Raw genomic sequence first — 17,547 nt, 5'->3', positions numbered from 1 at the left:
TTTGCATGCATAGTTGGGATTATGTTTTCAATGTGCATTATTTTGTGTTTATCAACACCGAATTTCATTTGCCATTTTGTTGCCCAGTCACCCAGTTTTGTGAGATCCTGTTGTAACTCTTTGCAGTCAGCTTTCGACTTAGCTGTCTTGAGTACTTTTGTATCATCTGAAATTTGGCCATCTCATTCCATACCCCTTTTTCCAGACCACTTATGAATGTGTTGAACAGCACTAGTTCCAATACAGATCCTTGGGGGACCCTGCTATTTACCTCTCTCCACTGTGAAACCCGTTTGTTCCTGCTCTTTGTTTCCTATCTTTTAACCGGTTACTGATCTAGAAGAGGATCTTCCCTCTTATCCCATGATTGCCTACTTCGCTTAAGAGCCTTTGCTGAGGGGCCTTGTCAAAAGCTTTCTGAAAGTCCAAGTACACTATATCCACTGGATCATCCTTGTCCACATGTTAATTGATACCCTCAAAGAATTCTAATAGATTGGTGAGGTATGTTTTCCCTTCCCTAACATATCATGTTTATCTATATGTATGATCATTCTGTTCTTTACTATAGTTTCCATCAATTTTCCTGGTACTGAAGTCAGGCTTACTAGTCTGTAATTGCCAGGATTACCTCTGGACCCTTTTTAAAAAATGGACGTTACATTTGCTGAATACCAGTCATCTGGTACTGAGGTTGATTTACGTGATAAGTTACATACCACAGTTAAAAGAAAAGGAGTACTTGTTGCACCTTAGAGACTAACAAATTTATTAGAGCATAAGCTTTTGTGATCTACTCGGATGAGCTGTAGCTCACGAAAGCTTATGCTCAAATAAATTTGTTAGTCTCTAAGGTGCCACAAGTCCTCCTTTTCTTTTTGTGAATACAGACTAACACGGCTGCTACTCTGAAACATACCACAGTTAGTAGTTCTGCAGTTTCATATTTGAGTTCCTTCAGAACTGTTGGATGAATGTCATCTAGTCCTGGTGACTTATTACCATTTAATTTATCAATTTGTTCCAAAACCTCCTCTATTGACACCTCATTCTGGAACCGTTTCTCAGATTTGTTGCGTAAAAAGAATGTCTCTGGTGTGGGAATTTCCCTCACATCCTCTGCAGTGAAGACCGATGCAAAAAGTTCATTTAATTTCTCCGGAATGGTCTTGTCTAACTAGAGTGATCCTGTAGCACCTCAATCAACCAGTGGACCCCATTGATTCTTTGGCAGGTGTCCTGCTTCTGATATACTTTAAAACTAACAGCAAAATTTTTGTGTGTCTTTTGCTAGTTGCTCTTCAAATTCTTTTCTGGCCTGCCTAATTATATTTTTACACTTGACTTGCCAGAGTATGTTCTTTTCTGTTTTCCTCAGTAGGATTTGACTTCCAATTTTTAAAACATGTCTTTTTATCTCTAAGCATCTCTTTAATTCGGTTTACCATGGTGGCATATTTTTGGTCCCTTTCATGATTGTTATTATTATTATTATTTTATTATATATTTGGGGCATATATAGTTTGAGCATCTCTTATGGTGTTTTTAAAAAAGTTTCCATGCAATTTGCAGGCATTTCACCCTTGTGACTGTACCTTGCAATTTCTGTTTAACTGAGCTCCTCATTTTTGTGTAGTTCCCCTTTTTGAAGTTAAATGCTGCTGTGGTGATTTTCTCTGGTACTTCCCCTCCCCCTAAGGATGTTAAATTTAATTACATGGCGGTCGCTATTACTGAGCAGTTCAGCTATAGTCACTTCTTGGACCAGTTAGGACTAAATCAAGAATTGTCTCTCCCCCTATGGGTGCAAGGACTAGCTACTCCAAGAAGCAGCCATTAATGTGTCTAGAGATTTTTATTTCTGCATTTCTTCCTGAGATGACATGTTCCCAGTCAGTATGCGGATAGTTGTAATCCCCCATCATTATTGGGGTTTCTGTTTTTTTAGCCTCTCTAATCTCCCGGAGCATTTCACAGTCACTATCGCCATCCTGGTCAGGTGGCCAGTGGTATATCCCTACTGCTATATTCATATTATCTGAGCATGGAATTTATATCCATAGCGATTCTATGATGTAGTTTGATTCATTTAAGACTTTTGCTATATTTGACTCTTTTTTTTCTTTCACATATAGTGCCACTCTTCTACCAGCATGACCTACTTTGTCATTCCTACACATTTTGTACCCTGGTATTACCCACTGATTATCATCAGTCCACCAAGTTTCTGTGGATGCCTATTCTATCAATCTCCTATTTAATACCAGGCACTCAAGTTCACCCATCTTTAGTATTTAAACTTCTTGCATTTATAGACAAGCACTTATCAAAATTGTCAATATTTAGTTGTCTGCCTTCATGTGATGTAATTGAATGGGACACTTTTGCTTGACTGTTTCTCTTCAGCTCCTACCTGTACTTTATTAACTTCTATCATTACAGTATTATGATTTATTTGTATTAAAGTAGCGCCTAGAAAATCCAGGCAAGATCAGGACCCCATTGCCCTAGGCCCTGTACAAATACAAAGTGGAGTTACTCCTTATTTTTACAGATCCAGACTAACACGGCTACCCCTCTGATACTTACTCCTTACTGCATGCATCCGATGAAGTGAGCTGTAGCTTACGAAAGCTTATGCTCAAATAAATTTGTTAGTCTCTAAGGTACCACAAGTACTCCTGTTCTTTTTGCGGATACAGACTAACACAGCTGCTACTCTGAAACCTGTCATAACTCCTTACTGTCACCCATGCAACCAAGATCAGGCCCCCTGTGTATAGGGGCTGGGAAACTGGTGTAAGTTTCAAAGCAGTGTAGCTTGCACTGATTGGACATCCGTTGACTGTGCAACAAAAGAGCAATGAACCGGTTTGCCTGTAATCTAACGGGTCAGATCCCTGGCTGGTGCAAACCGGTGACTGTGAAAGTCAGACGTCGAAATGATCATGGAGCCAGGAATGCTGATGTCTCCCGTCAAAGCTCAGCTGGGGTTCGTTGGCGTCACTCCATTGAAGTCTTCGGAGGATCCGGCCCTTCATTTCTATGTTGCTGGAAGCCTGGGCTATTCAAAGGAGGTCTGGGTACACTGCAGTCAGAGATGTGATTGCAGTACATGTAGATGTACCGGCAGAAATGAGGGTGGCGTTGTGAGCTAGCTCTCTGAGAAGATCCTGGACATGTAGTCGAGCGGCTAAGCCCTAACTGATCCAGTCCAAAGAGTTCCCCTGTCTGTCTCCACCCCGTGCTCCATCCAAGGCTCTTACCCTCGCATGTGAAAGCCAAACAGAGATGATTATCTCTGTCCCAAATCGACTGGGGACGATACGGGGGGCCCAGCCCATCAATTAGGGGCTGCCGTTAATGTGATTTGAGAGGCAGCGGAGATGCCCGTCGGGGATCATAGCGATGCGCCAGTGGGGGGCAAGAAATTCTCCCCCCTCACCCCCCGAAATGAGGGCAGCATTGGCCTTCCAAAAGCCCCAAGTCTGCTGTAGCCCAGTGGTTAGCACATAGGGACTGAGCGGGCAGGATGCCTGGATTCTACTCCCAGCTTTGCCATAGCCAGGCCTCCTTGCCTCAGTTTCCCCATGGGTAAAATGATACCCACCTCTTGGGGCAGGACTTTGTGAGGCTTCATTAATGGGTTTCAGGAGCCTTAATGGGAGGGTGTATAATTAAGGGGCTTGATTTCCCTCCCACCACCCTATCCTTGGGTGTTCAGATACTATGTGTGGGGAGGTTATATAAACTTACAGAGGCACTTAAATGCCCTGGGACCCAAAAGCCTGGGACACAGAGAGAGAGAGAGGGCCTAACCCTAAGCACTGGATTAAAACTGGGGGCCTGATTCCCCTCTCCCTGCTGTCAATCAGGAGCGACGGAGCACAAAGATGCTGGCGTGAAATTCCACTCCAGGGGGGGCTTTCTCTGAGGCAGGGGTCTCCCCGCTGCTGCGAGCTGTTTGGCCACTGACATGCTCCACTCCAGAAGTGGCTTCATTTCAATGCATAGGTGCTGCTTTTGACTCCACGTTGGATTCAACTCGGGGCCTGCTCCGGCTTCCATGGGACGTGACCAGTTTAGTGGCACCAAGACCAGGCCTGAGACACCCCAGCCCCACCTGCCCCATAAGCATATGGGGCAATACGTTGCTGACGCAGCCATGTAAACGGCATCCTCAGGCTCCTCTGTGCCACCACAAATCCAGCGGCATCGGGAGGCAGAAACCACACCCGGTGAGGGCTTGTTCCCTCGGCACGAAGATCACGTCTCTGATGCAATTATTCGGGGGAGATCCCGGCGCTCTGGGAGCAGACCTTCCTGGAGAGCAGCAAACCTCTCATGCTCTCCAGGCCCAGGGGAGCTCAGGGCAAACGTTTGGGAAATTCGTTTGCCTAATCGAGCAAGGAAAGCTGGCAGGAAACCGGCATAACCTCCTAATGCCTCGCTGAGCTCCTGCGAATGGATTCCCAGCTGGGGGGAGCTCCATTGAACTCTGCTCAGGATCCAGCCTGCTCGGGTCTGTGAAAGTTGGGGGCACCAAAGATCTTAAGACCCGAGGCAGCCGCTCAGCTGAGTGTATCCCTCCCCGCCTGCACCTACCCCAGCCCCCAACCGCCCTGGTCTGCAGCAAGTCACCATGGCAAGGAGTCGGCACCACGCAGTATAAATATCCCAGTGCAGGAGGGATGCCACCAACCCAGCCCTCTTCTCGCTCTCCGATACCTCGGAGCTGAAATAAAACCTACGCTCCCATGGGGAAGGAACCTCCTGCTGCGTGGGGCAGACTCAGCTGCAGGAGGAGAATGGATGTGTCGCGGGAGATGCCTGGCTGAAAGCGGGGCAGTGGGTCTGGTTTGGGGCAATTCTGGATTGGGGCTGGTTGCAGCCTCCCGGCCCAGATCAGGGGTCAGCATTTGAACAGCCCCAGATTTTCAGGATGCTTTGGATCCAGGGTTTTAGTTCAAGCTGTGAAGATCTTGGCCGCAGAAGGGTTGGCAGGGGAGAGGGAACATGGTCTGGACCCAGATGAGGAGCATTACAGATGCCCATGTGCGGTGGGCAGGGGGGCTGTACCAACTTCCTTCTCCCCTTTGCAGATGCTCCACCACCCTGAACCCCCGCTATCCCAGCCCTGGGCTCCCCATACCCCCAGCTCTGCTGCTGAGCCTTGGTGCCAACCCACGGCTGGGCTTGGGCACAGGCTGGGGGCATGAGGCAAGCTGGGGGCAGGTTAGACATTGGGCATGGGGCAGGCTAGGGGGATGGGGCAGATTAGACAAGGCACGGGGCAGGCAGGGTGCTCAGAGGTGCCCCCACTAGTCAGTAGTACAGAAGAGGAAACCTGGGATGAGGGTCTCCGGGAGGTAACCAAGGGTGAAAGCAGGCAGAAGTGTCCTCTGAAAGATATTTGCTTCCCACGACTCCCTGGGACACCCCAGGGCCGGTCTTTGAACAGTGGGGAGGAGAATTTCCATGCAGAAGGAGGGGAGGGTCCTGGCCCCCCGCCAGGTCCAGCCTGGCCCTAGGAGCCCAGCCTGGGCTGGGCTTTCCAAAGTCGTTTCTGAGAAGCGGGGCCCTGCTCCTGCCAGGTCGCCCCCGGCCCTGAGATCACTCCGCCCCGGGCCCTGCTTTATCAGAAACGCCGGCGCTTCAAGGAAACCCAGAGCCCGAAGGCTCAAAGCCCCTCCTGGTTCCGCCCGGCATCCCCCTCCCACGCCAGGGATGGGGGCCGCGCCGCGATGACTTGGCCTGTCGGCTTTGAGCATCATGTGCTGTAGCAAGCGTGGGGAGGGGAGGGGAGGAAGGAAGGAAGTGAGAAAGACCGAGAGAAGCAGAGGAAAGAGAGAGAGAAAGGAAGAGAGAGCAGTGGCGGGAGGGGGAGGAAGAGGGGAACGCAGAGAGGGAGGAGATCCCTGAAATGATGGGGAGAAAGCCGGGCTTGGCAGGTGGAATGGAGCCTGCAGGGCAGGAGGGAGCTGCCCTGGCCTCCCCCTGCGAACAGAGCGGTTCCAGCGGGTCTGGTTCTGGCAGGGCTCCCTCTGCCCCCACCTCAGGGCTCCCACTGAATCCACATTGCGCCCCCCCATCCCCTGATTCCCTGCCCCCCTCCCAGCTCTCAGCCAGGATTCAGGGAGCCCGGCACTGGGTCCCAAAGTGCCCCCTGGCCCTGCGCGCGGCCTCCGGTAGAGAGCGTCGGGGATGACTATTTCAAGGGGGCCGTTAATGTTTCAAGAGCGGCGCCCCATGGGGACCGCGCATCTGCCTGAATGTGGCTCAGCGCGTGTGTCTTCATGTGCTCATGCAGCCGATTACCGGGGACTGTGGCAGTGACCGATTGTGCGCATCCGTGAGTGTGCCCAGGGAACGGCGCACGTGTGAATCTGTGTGCGTGCACAGTCGGGGCGTTGTGTGAGTGTCACAGGTGTGCATATCCGTGGACGTGTATATGTGCGTGCCAGATTGTGCATACACCCTCCAGGGGGGCTCTCAGTGTGTGTCACTATGCCGTGTGTGTGCTTGTGCATAGAAGCTATAGGTGCTGAATGGGTTACAATTGTGCGTGTTTGATTGTATGGGAGGGGGTCAGAGCGTGTGTGTGTGTTTGTGTGCATACCACAGGGTGTCTGCTGGGCTGGCCCCAGGATAGTAGCGAGACAAGGTGGGTGAGGTGGTATCTTTACTGGGCCAGCTTCTGTTGGTGAGAGAGACGAGCTTTCAGGCTCCCCAGAGGTCCTCTAAAAGCTGTTCCCTCCCTCATCTTGTCTGTCTTACACAACAGAGGTGCAGCTGAGTGTGTCACTCTCCTGTGGGGGGGGTCTGTCTGTCCATGCACACCACGGCTGCACCGCGTCTGCGTGGGGCCCCAAGACCCAGTAGGCTGGGCTGTGGGGAGCTGCCGTGAGGCCCAGCGTCCTTGCCAGCCTGGGCTCTGGTGACGTCTGCTTCACCCTGTCCCTGGAGCCTGGCGCTTTGCAAGCCATCGGGTCAGCCAGTTCAGCACGGGCAGGCATTTTACCCAGGGCTGTGGCCAGGACCCTACTGGCTCCCCGCTCTTGGCCCGTCTTTTATTCACTAGCTAGTGAAATATTCACACGCTCTCCTCTCTGCTGTCTCCTACACCGTCCCCTCCATGTTCGGGACTGGGGGTACGGAGGGTGTCGTACGTGATTGACAGATCGTGGGAGCTTTGGTGAGAGAACCTGGGCCAGCCTTGCCCCAGCCAGGTCTTCTCTGGGTAGCCCAGTCCATTGCCCAGTTAAACCAGCAGGGGAGGAGATTTTACACTGGTGTAACTGACAACAGCTTGCGTCCCGTGGTCCTCCGCTCCTGGCTTCACCAGGAATATGAGCAGGACTGGAGGGGGATTAAATTCTGCTCTTAGTCTTATGATTAGTTCTATACTGTGGTAGCACATAGGAACTATGGACCAGGCCCCCATGACGCTAGCTACGAACAGAATAGAATAATGGTCTCTGGCCCCAAGAGCTTACTTCGCTCCCCCTTACAGCAGCAGACTCACTCCTGAGTCCTCCCAGGGGGATTCAGATCAGAATCCCAGGCTTGGCAGCTCAGGCATTTTTGCTCTGGCAATTTGCTCCTGATTTTGGTTGTTCTGAAAGTCCCAGCTCCGGGAGTCTAGTGATGATGTGAGACTCTTGGCTTCCATTTAAAACAAAAGAACAGTAAGTTTCCAGCCATCGTGGTGGCAGAGAGAAGCTTGAAGTCGTAAAGGCCCCTCCCTCCCCCCAGGCTCAAAATCCAGAAGGCAAATAGAAAGACCATCTATTTTTTTAAAAAATTAATTTCAAGATTTTTACGTGATTGTGGGAGGAGGGGGGCTGCGTGACGACTTTTGAATGGTTGGCATTGGCAAGGCTGGAATCGGGTCAGAAGGGCTGCATTGCTGCTCCCAATTTACATCAGCATGAGTGGGCCTGATTCTGAGCCTGCCTACTCTCGTGCTAATCCGGCATGTGTCAGTGTGTAAATCCAGCGTAAGCCCGAGAGGGGCCTGGCACGAACATGCATCTTTAACTAGCCGCTGTCAAGCTAACTCTGATGCTCTTATTTACACCAGTGTAAATCTGGCATAAATGCAACACTCCAGCTATACACCAGGGTGGGTGACAGCAGGATCTGGGCATGCATCATAATTACCAATAATTAATCCACCACGGATTTGGATGACGCTATGCCAGTGTATGCCCACTGAGGATCAGGCCTCTAAAACCTGCTGGTGCTGGGTGCTCCTTGGCTCCGTTTTGGGAGCCTGGCCAGTTTCGTTTTCTTCCTCCTGTCAGTGTCGTCCCCCAGCTGCCTCTGCAGTTCGCACCCTGCACTGAACTCGCTGAAAGTGCCAAACAAAACCTCTTTTCATTGAAATGTGTTTGAAGCAAGAGTTGCGGGGAGAGGGGGGTTAGAAAGCACAAAGTCACTGGGCAGCATCTCCTAAAGGGGGCTGCAAAACAGTACAACCTTTGCAGCGGCTTTTGTGTTTCCTCTCTGGTCCTGGCTGCCGCCCTTGGGATAAGGGGCCTGAGCCACGTGTCGTCCCTCTGAAGCACCTGGCACTGGCCGCTGTGGGAAGACAGGCCACTGGGCTAGATGGACCCTTGCTCTGACCCAGTAGGGCTGTTCCTACGTCCGCCTGGAGCGAACCTGCAGCCTTGAGAACCAAAGCCGCCACGGCGGTTCAAGAGGACTTGGGTCTCAGCAGGGAATAGCAGCCTGTTGCAGTCCCTAAAGCTGGCCACTAGAGGGGGCCATGCTCACACTCCCTCAAGGCATCCCTTACATGTGTGGTCATGTCTCCCTCTTGTGGCCAGCCCTGGTGTCTACAACCACCTGCTCCCTAACCCCGGGCTTCAACAGTAGAGGCCGGGATGTTTGAAGGTCCTGAGTTCGATCCTCGCTGGCGGCTGTTAGGCGTGTGTGGATGTGGTTTGTTGCATTGGTCTCCCCAGATCCTACCAGGCCAGGGCCCTCCGTGCAGTGGGGAGACAGTGTCCCCTATTTCCCAGCTGCCTTTCTCGGACCCCCACTTCTTGCTCTGACGAAGGGGGAGGCCACTAACCAGAGGGGTTGAAATAGGGATTTGCAATTGACGTGTGAGCCCCACCCGATCCTGCCTCTTTCCTCTTCCCCCCCTCCCGGCTGTCCTCTGCCATTGCTCTCCATTCCCCTTTTCGCTCCCTGCCTCCCTCTCTCCTGCTCCTCCGCCCTTCCCTGGCCTGGCGATGGGCTGAGAATAGAAACGGTGTCAGTTTCTGAACCGGAAAAGTGAGGAGGAGGGGCAAAGGGAAGGGGGGGCCAGGGCTTGGGCATGGGATTCAGAACCGAGCTGCCACCTGTCACAGTCAGCTGACAAGTTGCTGGGTTCTAAACAGGGCCAAGTGGCTAAATCTGCCCTGATAGGAGGCATGGGGCTGGGGTGGGGGGGCAGGGGCTGGGATCAGAACCAGCTGGCTGGGCTGGCTTTGGAACCAGAATTGGAAGAGCTGGGAAATAATCCAGCTCAGTGCTGGGGGGGGGGGCGGGTTGCTTCAACCCTCACCCCCCACCCCATTGTCTCCCCTCCCGTCTCCGTTCTCTACTGCTTCTTCCCCCTGCTTTTTATAGCCACCCCACAGCTTCCCCTCTCTCCTCCAGTCCCCCCATTTCCCTCAATCCCTCCCTGTGCCCACCTCTCCGAGGCAGGGAACGCATCTTTGTATGTTCACACGTGGATCCTGATCCTGACTGGTCTCTGCTGCAATACCAGGAATGGTTAATGGCCATCAGCTCCTCTTCTCCCTCAGGCTCTCCTGCAATCTCTGCCCCCAACCCTCTCCCAATCTCTCCAGTTTGATACCCCTGGGGGCCCCCCAGTGCTCAGGAATTAATGGGGCATTCCAGCTGCCTGGGCAGGGAAACCAGCCGGACGTTGGCCTTGTCTAGGGGCGTGTAGTTACAGGGTAACCTAATGGGGCTGGCTGAAGGGTAACCAAGGCACCTGCTCCATGCTGAGCTGGGAATTGGGAGACCTGGATTCTACTCCTAGCTCTACCACTGACCTGGGGCTGGTCACGTCTCACTGTGCCTCAGTTTCCCCTCCCACCCTGTATGTGTCTTGTCTAATCAGTGATCTCTTTGGGGCGGGGACTGCCTCGCTGTGTCTTTGTACAGCGCCTGGCACAACAGGGCCCTAGTCTCTGTTGGGGCCTCTCAGCGCTACCATAATAAATAATAGCATGAGGACAATCCAGGCCACTGCACGTCGATCCCCCTTGTTGCCATCACATTCCTCCAGCCCATATCCCACGGATACATCCTCAGGGCAACTCCGTCCTGCTTCGGGCTGGGATCCCACCTGGGTCCCAGCTCACCTCCGCGAGCCAGCTCCCTCCTCGGGGGATCTTTCCCCGCTGCGTGGCCAGACTCTACGGGATTTCAATGGCAGAAGGATACTCTGCCATGGGGAAGTGGGGGAGGGGGGGTGTTGCTGTGTGATTTGGGGACCCAGGGGGCGTCCCCTCCAGTGTAACACGCTGGGTTGTGTTTGTGTCCCCTCTCCAGGCGGATGTTCCCATTTCTCAGCTTCAACCTCTCCGGGCTGGACCCCGTGGCTCACTACAGGGTCTGTGTGGACATCGTCCTAGTGGATCAACACCACTGGAGGTACCAAGGCGGGAAGTGGGTCCAGTGCGGCAAGGCCGAGGGGAACATGCCAGGTAGGAAGGAGCGATCCAGGCCAGTTATCTCATTCATGGGGCTGAGGAACCAGGGCGTTGGGTACAGGGGAGTGGTCGGGGCTTGCCACTGTCTCTAGGGTTCTCCTGCACCCTCCCCTGCAGCGCCCCCTGCTGGGAGAGCCAGGTGCCCGCCCCAGCCACTGCTTCTGCACCCTCACCGACCGCGCCCCCTGCTGGGAGAGGCTGGGACAGGGTAGCCAGGAGCTTCTGCCCCATTCTCAAGAGTAGAAAGAAAAGGAGTACTTGTGTACAGCTCAGAGCTGTAGCTCACGAAAGCTTATGCTCTAATAAATGTGTTAGTCTCTAAGGTGCCACAAGTCCTCCTTTTCTTTTTGCGAATACAGACTAACACGGCTGCTACTCTGAAACCATTCTCAAGAGTGGCACCTGCTATGGAAGCTGTGTTGGGGGGCAGAAGGGGAGGGGACTCGCTGTGACCTGACAGCTGGTTCCTGATTGGGGGGTGAGGGTTAAGATTTCAAGCAGCAATGGCCAGCATCTCAGGGCTGCCTTTTCCCCCCGGGGGGGGGGCGGGGCGGAGCTGGATCTGTGTTTCTCCAAACGGGAGTGGGGAGCCAGGGTCTGCAATTCACCCCAACCCCAAACTCCCCTGGCGCCGCAGGGTCCGGGAGCAGCCCACCAGCCGATCTCTCCCCGTTGCTGGATCCCGGAGCAGCAGGCAACCCCTCCCCTTCCTTTCTTGTCCCCACCCCATCCCTCCAGCACCGGCTGCCCCCCTTCCCCTCCGCTCCCCTCCCCAGCGCTCGCGGCATTCCCAGGAGCCAGATCGCCCTCTTGTGGGCAGCCGGGATGGTGCAGTGGCTCCCTGGCCGGCACAGCACCCCAAATAACCGATGTGTTATTTCACCTCTCTGCCCCCTGCCTACCCAGCCGGCACTTCCCGGCCTGGGCTGGATGAGGGGGGACTTACCCCCCGCCCTGTGGCTGGCTGGGTGGAGAAGCTGGTCCCAGGTGCTTCTCCAAGCCCTGAGCCGGGAGGGGGCGCTGGCTGGTGGCGGGGGGGAGGGCTGGCCCAGAGGCCGTGGGTGCAGGGAGCGGCTGGTAGGCCCGTGGCAGTGGCCCGGCACTCAGCAGGGGGCTGTTCTGGCAGGTAACCGGCTGTACATCCACCCCGACTCGCCCAACACCGGGGCCCACTGGATGCGCCAGGAGGTCTCGTTTGGAAAACTCAAGCTCACCAATAACAAGGGGGCATCCAATAACATCACACAGGTAACCCCCCCCCCCATGGCACAGGCCAGAAGCCTGTCCCCCTCACCTGGGTAACGTCCCCCATTGCAGGGCACAGACCAGACGCCCGTCCCCGTCACCCATATACCCACCCTGCCCTCCTACAGTGTACTACATAGAGACCCACCAGCCTATCTGCATTGTCTCTGGCACGAGCGCTGCCCTCCAGCTTCTGGACCCTCCAGACACTACCTATTCCTCACCATCCACGTCTCCGTGGCGTGGGGCTCACTCCCAAGTCCCCTGGTGCATTCTCTGTTCCATTCTTTCTGTCGCCTTCCTTCCAGCTGAAGGAACTGCCTTTTGCCCAATAGTTAGCCTGTGGAACTGCCTGCCACATGATATTGATCTAAAGCTATGAATCCCATGGATGTTCCCTCACTGGCTTATCCCCAGGGCCATGGTACCTTCAGTCAGGATAAGCCTGCCATGGTCTCCCCCATAGATTGACCCGCAGAACAGTGGGGATCACCCTAACACGGATTGCCCCAATGTGCCCCCCTCCCAGCTGCAGAGCAGCCCTTATGGGCACCGCGCCCCCTGCTCCAAGCGCCTCTCCCGTGACACTCCCGTGCCCTGCTCTCTGCAGATGATCGTGCTGCAGTCACTGCACAAGTACCAACCACGGCTGCACGTGACGGAGGTGAAGGAGGGGGAAGGGGACGAGGCCTACCCCTCCAGCAACACCCAGACCTTCATCTTCCCGGAGACGCAGTTCATCGCCGTCACGGCCTACCAGAACGCCGACGTGAGTACGGGGCCCCCACGCCTCCCTGGGCCACGGCAACCCCCTTGGACATCCGGGGGCAGCCACTAGGGGGTGCTGTGCCAAGGAGAAGGATAGGTCTGAGGCCGCCCACGGTGCAGTTGGGTGGGGACTGGACCGTCACAGCCGCACCCCATGGCCCGGCTCCTGCCTCATGCTGGGAAGAGCAGAGGGCGGGTGTCTGGGAAAAGGTGGATCAGTACCCGTGGTGGGAGCAATGGGGTGGGGGGTGTCATAGGGTTGGGGGGACAGATGGGGGAGCACTAGGAAGATGGGGGCTGCCCTGAATCCCGGCTTCTTCCCCCCCCCGACTCTCCCTCCTTCCCCTCTGCCCCCCCCGCCCCGTGCCGCCCCACTCACGCAGTGCAACTGCGTACCCAGACTCTCTCCTGTGTTGTCCTAGATCACGCAGCTGAAAATCGACCACAACCCCTTTGCCAAGGGCTTCCGGGACAACTTTGACTCGTGAGTATCCCCCCGTCCTGCCCGCCCACTGGCTTGCTCCCCATCGCCCCGCCGGGCTGGCCCAGCCAGAGGGCAGGGGTGCCTTGATGCACCATCTGTCAATGGGTCACTGCCAGGCGTCACCTCCCAACGCATGTGTTTTTGTTGTTTCTTCTTGGGACTTCCTGCAATGCACGTATGTTCTCTGAAATTTTATTCTTTCAAAGTGCAATGTTAGTGTTTTGACCGGGCTGTGCACTTCGTAGTTTTTATTTCTCTCTTACACTGAACTTTGATTCTTTGAGTAGTGAGTTCGAAAATGCCTAACGTGTCCTGGCCGGAGTAATGATCCCTCCGGGAACTTTTTCAACAGATTCTGTCTGGGTTTTTTTTGTTTCTCGGGGTGGCGCACATCCCCGCAGGACGGCGACAGTGGTGCACGTAGGGACATTTATTCCGCGCATGGGTGGAAAAAATTAGAGGGACCGTTGTCGCTCACCCGCCGAGGCCGGGTGTCTCTGCCAGCCGGGGGAAGGGATGGCGACGGGCAGGGATGCCCGGCCAGGAGCGGGGCTGAGACCCCCCCCCCCCCCCCCCAACTCAGCTCAGTTACCGGAGCACAGCTGAAGCCAGCCGGGGCCGGAGTCCAACCTGAGGCATCAGGGGCCCCCCACCGTGCCAGCTGTCCAGCTCCCTCTCTACCCCGTCTGACCCCCCCCCTTGTGTTTGTCCCCCCCCCAGGATGTACACGACGGCAGAGGGCGACCGCGTGACCCCGTCCCCGCCCGACACCACCAGTTGCCAGCAGCTCCTGCCCGGCAGCCGCTTCCCGTCCTTCCTGCACGAGCAGTACCCACTGCCCCAGAGCCGCTACTACAACGGGGAGCCCCTGCAACCCAAGGAACCGCCCCGCTGGTACTTTGCCTCCCAGCAGCCCCCCGCCGCCCCCCTGGATTACGGCGCCTACGAGGGCACCTACAGCGGGAACAAGTACATGCCCTTCGGCGTGAAGGCCTTCCCCCTGCCGGCCTCGCCCCATGCCACGCTGCCCTACTACCAGGAGCCCCACCCCTTCGGCTCGCCCCCCGCCGCCTGGCAGCCGCCCGCCAAGCCCGGCCCCGGGGCGCTCGGCTGGTTCCGGCCCGTGCGGGATGTCAGGCCCCCGCCCGGCGGCGAGGAGAAGGGGAAGGACGCGGAGGGCTGGCCCGAGCCGGCCTCGGTCAAGTCGGTGGACTCCTCGGACTCGGGCCTGTTCGAGGCGGAGTGCAAGCGGCGCCGGGTGTCGCCCTACGCCTCGAGCGCCGAGAGCTCGCCCCCCGCCCGCAACGGGGACCTGTACGACAAGGAGGGGGGCGCCGACCCCGGCTACTACGGCTTCTACGGCAACTGAGGGGGGGTGGGGAGGGAGCGTTTTCCTGGTGCTGTGGGGCTAGAGGTTCCGCGCCCCCCCCCCCAAATCATATCGGGTGTCCCCAGGGAAAGGGTGTGACGAGGGCGGGGGTGAGTGTGCAGACAGGCGCAGCGGAGGAGGTGAAGGTGGGGGGGGGTGAAGCGTCTCTTAACCCCCCCCCCCCCGCACAGTTGCCCCGTTCAAGCCCTGCCCCCACAAATGTTACAGGTTGTTGGCGGGGGGGGCGAGTGTGTGCACGAACATGGTGAGTGTGCCAGGCTGGGTCCCGGCTGGCCCGCGTTCGTGCATCGGAACGCGTGCAAACGCCCTCTGGCACGCGCGGGCTGGCGCACACGCGGGGCGAGGGGGCGGCCACAGGGGTGCTCACACCCATGGGCGTTTACACACAGACCCATGCCCCAGTCATGCACAAGGGCACCCCCCACCCCATACCCCTGCAGCCTTCCCCCCCCAGCCAATGCACCAATAATGCAGCGACCCTGCAGCCAGCAAGGAGCAGGAAGCTGCAAAAGCTGCCGCTAGCCGGAGACCAGCCGAGGCTGCAGCTCTGGCCGGACCCTGCGTATCACTGATGAGCACCTGTCTTGCCCTCCCCAGGCCCTGGTGGGCTGGGCACAGGGGCACATTCCCCCCCCCCCCGACACCCGCCCCTCCCCGCTCCCCGGTCCTCAGCTCAGGGGAGCAGCTAAAGCAAAGTGGGGGCCCTGCCTGACGGGCCCTGGAGCCTGGTAGGCTCTGCCCCCCTTCCTTCCCCCCCCCCCCCCCCCGCGATTTGTCAGGCTGCCCCTAACATAAGAGCCCTCAGCCCCCTCCCCGTCTGACCTGGGTCTTTGTGTCTTCACCTCATCGCTGGGCTCACGGGGCAGAGCAGGCAGGGCCCCACGGGCGCCCCGACCCAGCCATGCAAGGTGGGGGGCAGGCCTTCAATGCCCCTGGCAATGTAGCCAACTGGATGAGGCACCCAGGGGCATTCCCAGCTGACAGGTGGAGGGCAGCCCCACCCCACACACACACACACCTGCTGAGACCCCCTGAGCCCTGCTGGGGGCAACTCACCCCCTCCTCTCAGCACCAACCTGGCATCACGGGCCTGTCCCACTGCTGCCATGCACTGCGGGGAGGGGAGGGGTGTTGCCTTTCACACCCCCCCCCCCCACCCAATCCCTGTCCCATCCCTCGGCTGTAGCCAGCCCCTGTGCTTATGGGTTTGGGTTTGTGGCAGCTACAAAAGTCCTGGACTTATGTCTCTGCCCATCAGGCCCACTGCTGGTGCCCTGACCGTGGTGCTCCTTGGACGGGGGCCTGCCAGGGGCAGTTTTGGGGACTGTCTGAGCGGCTCCTTGGGGGAGCCGGGGGGGCGGTAGTTGGCAGTAAAGGTGCCCCATTCAAGTAAAGTGTCATGGCCTCGAGCAGGTTAGCCAGGTCAGAAAGCAGGGCGCCAGCCTGGGTTGTTCAGCTCCGAGCGCCGCTGGCTCCCCTACCCCTCACTCCACCCAAACTGTTGGGCCTGCAGGGGGCAGATGGGTGCTGCAGCCCACCCTACCCCGCATGGCCAACTACAGCCTTGCTGTGCAAAGCCATGGTGGGGGGGCGGGCGCCAGCCGGAAATATTCATAGCTCTTGCAGCAGTTCAGAGCATGCGGGGGACAGGGCAGAATGATGCTCCCTCCACGCGGCTCATCCCCGTGTCCAGCGCACGAGTGCAGCCAGGCAATTCCCGCAGCCGCTGGGCTCTGCCAGGCACAAACCAGCCCCCCTTTGCACCCCAGCGCCTGGAGGGGGCTCTGCTCTCCAGTGCGCACTCAGCAGTGATCCTGTCCCACGAAACCCTCCACCACTCGGCTGCGCACCTAACGATTTGGGGGGGGTTTTAGGTACACGTTAAATGTTGGTTTTCTTGCCCCCCCACCCCCGTTGGGGCATGCCCCTGGACAGGTAATATTTGAAGCCTCGAGCCTGGGAACACTGGAGGTGGATTTATTCAGCCAGACAATCAGAGGCAGGTGCCAGCCTGTTAGAAGCGGGCACAGCCTGCCGCTCTGGGCTGCCCCCCATTGCGGGCATGGGCCAGCACCAGCCCTGCCTCGCTCACCCAACCTGTTTACACTCTGCCAAGTGCGGATCTGTGCTAGGGGGAAGCGGGGGGGGAGGAGGGTTGTGGCTGGGGGAGTGGTTTGGTTTTTTTTTAAGAAAAATCTTTACTTTTGAACATATTTATTGAAACATGTACAGGTTCTACCGGTTCTCCGTGGGTTTTTTTTTTGTTTTTTGGCTTAAGAATTTCTTTAAATAAACTGTAAAGCTGTGGCTACCGCACTGTGTGTGTGTGTGTGAGTCGCAGTGACACAGACACACCTTGCTCTCAGGAGGGGGGCCTTTGTACAGAGCCGGATGGGGGGGGGTGCACCTGGATAGATGGGACCAGGTGCCACGCCAGCCGTAAGTCTGCTGAGTACCTGACTGCATACAGAGGCTGTGTGTGTGTGTGTGTGTGTGTGTGCGCGTGCACGCACAAGCGTGTGCACAGAGCATGTAGTTCACTGTGCAGCTGATGTGTAGGGAGCACGTGGGAGAGACACACACAGCCATCTCTGTGTGTGCGCGTGCACGGGGGGGTTCATGTGTATGACGGTGGGGGGGGGGGGCGGGGTGCAACTGCCTGGCTGGCTGTGACCATGTGCAACCCCAGCCGTGCTTGAGATGGGCACATGGATGCCTAGGGATGCCCTGAGCAGGCACCTGCATCATGTGAGGGGGTGAGCACCTGCACTAGTGTGTGTGGAGGGTTGGTACGAATGTAGGTAGCTGAGCATAGGTGTCGATCCCTGAGCACCTGTGGGTGGGGCTGGCTGTTCAGGGCCTGCCGCTGAGCGGGTGCGAGCGTGCGATGTGCAGGTGAGCGAGTGAATCGAGGGATGTGACGGCGGGACGGGGAGCGA

The 17,547-nt window shown here is 56.8% G+C and overlaps 1 protein-coding gene across 1 annotated transcript in view; it reads left to right on the top strand.

Annotated features, from left to right (window-relative positions):
- The window catches only part of TBX21 (T-box transcription factor 21), a 33,163-nt gene extending 18,377 nt beyond the window's left edge, over window positions 1-14,786 (top strand). The window contains exons 2-6 of the mRNA XM_038385655.2: window positions 10,561-10,715; window positions 11,848-11,969; window positions 12,577-12,735; window positions 13,157-13,218; window positions 13,939-14,786. Coding sequence (XP_038241583.1) covers window positions 10,561-10,715; window positions 11,848-11,969; window positions 12,577-12,735; window positions 13,157-13,218; window positions 13,939-14,587 — 1,147 coding nt within the window. The 3' untranslated portion in view covers window positions 14,588-14,786. The remainder of the gene's footprint in view (window positions 1-10,560; window positions 10,716-11,847; window positions 11,970-12,576; window positions 12,736-13,156; window positions 13,219-13,938) is intronic.
- The last annotated feature ends 2,761 nt before the right edge of the window (window positions 14,787-17,547 follow it).

This window comes from Dermochelys coriacea, chromosome 27 (assembly GCF_009764565.3).
Source record: "Dermochelys coriacea isolate rDerCor1 chromosome 27, rDerCor1.pri.v4, whole genome shotgun sequence".
NCBI classification, from domain to species: Eukaryota; Metazoa; Chordata; order Testudines; family Dermochelyidae; genus Dermochelys; species Dermochelys coriacea.
The sequence above is the reverse complement of the archived record's forward strand: the minus strand, read 5'-3'. Positions and strand labels throughout refer to the sequence as shown.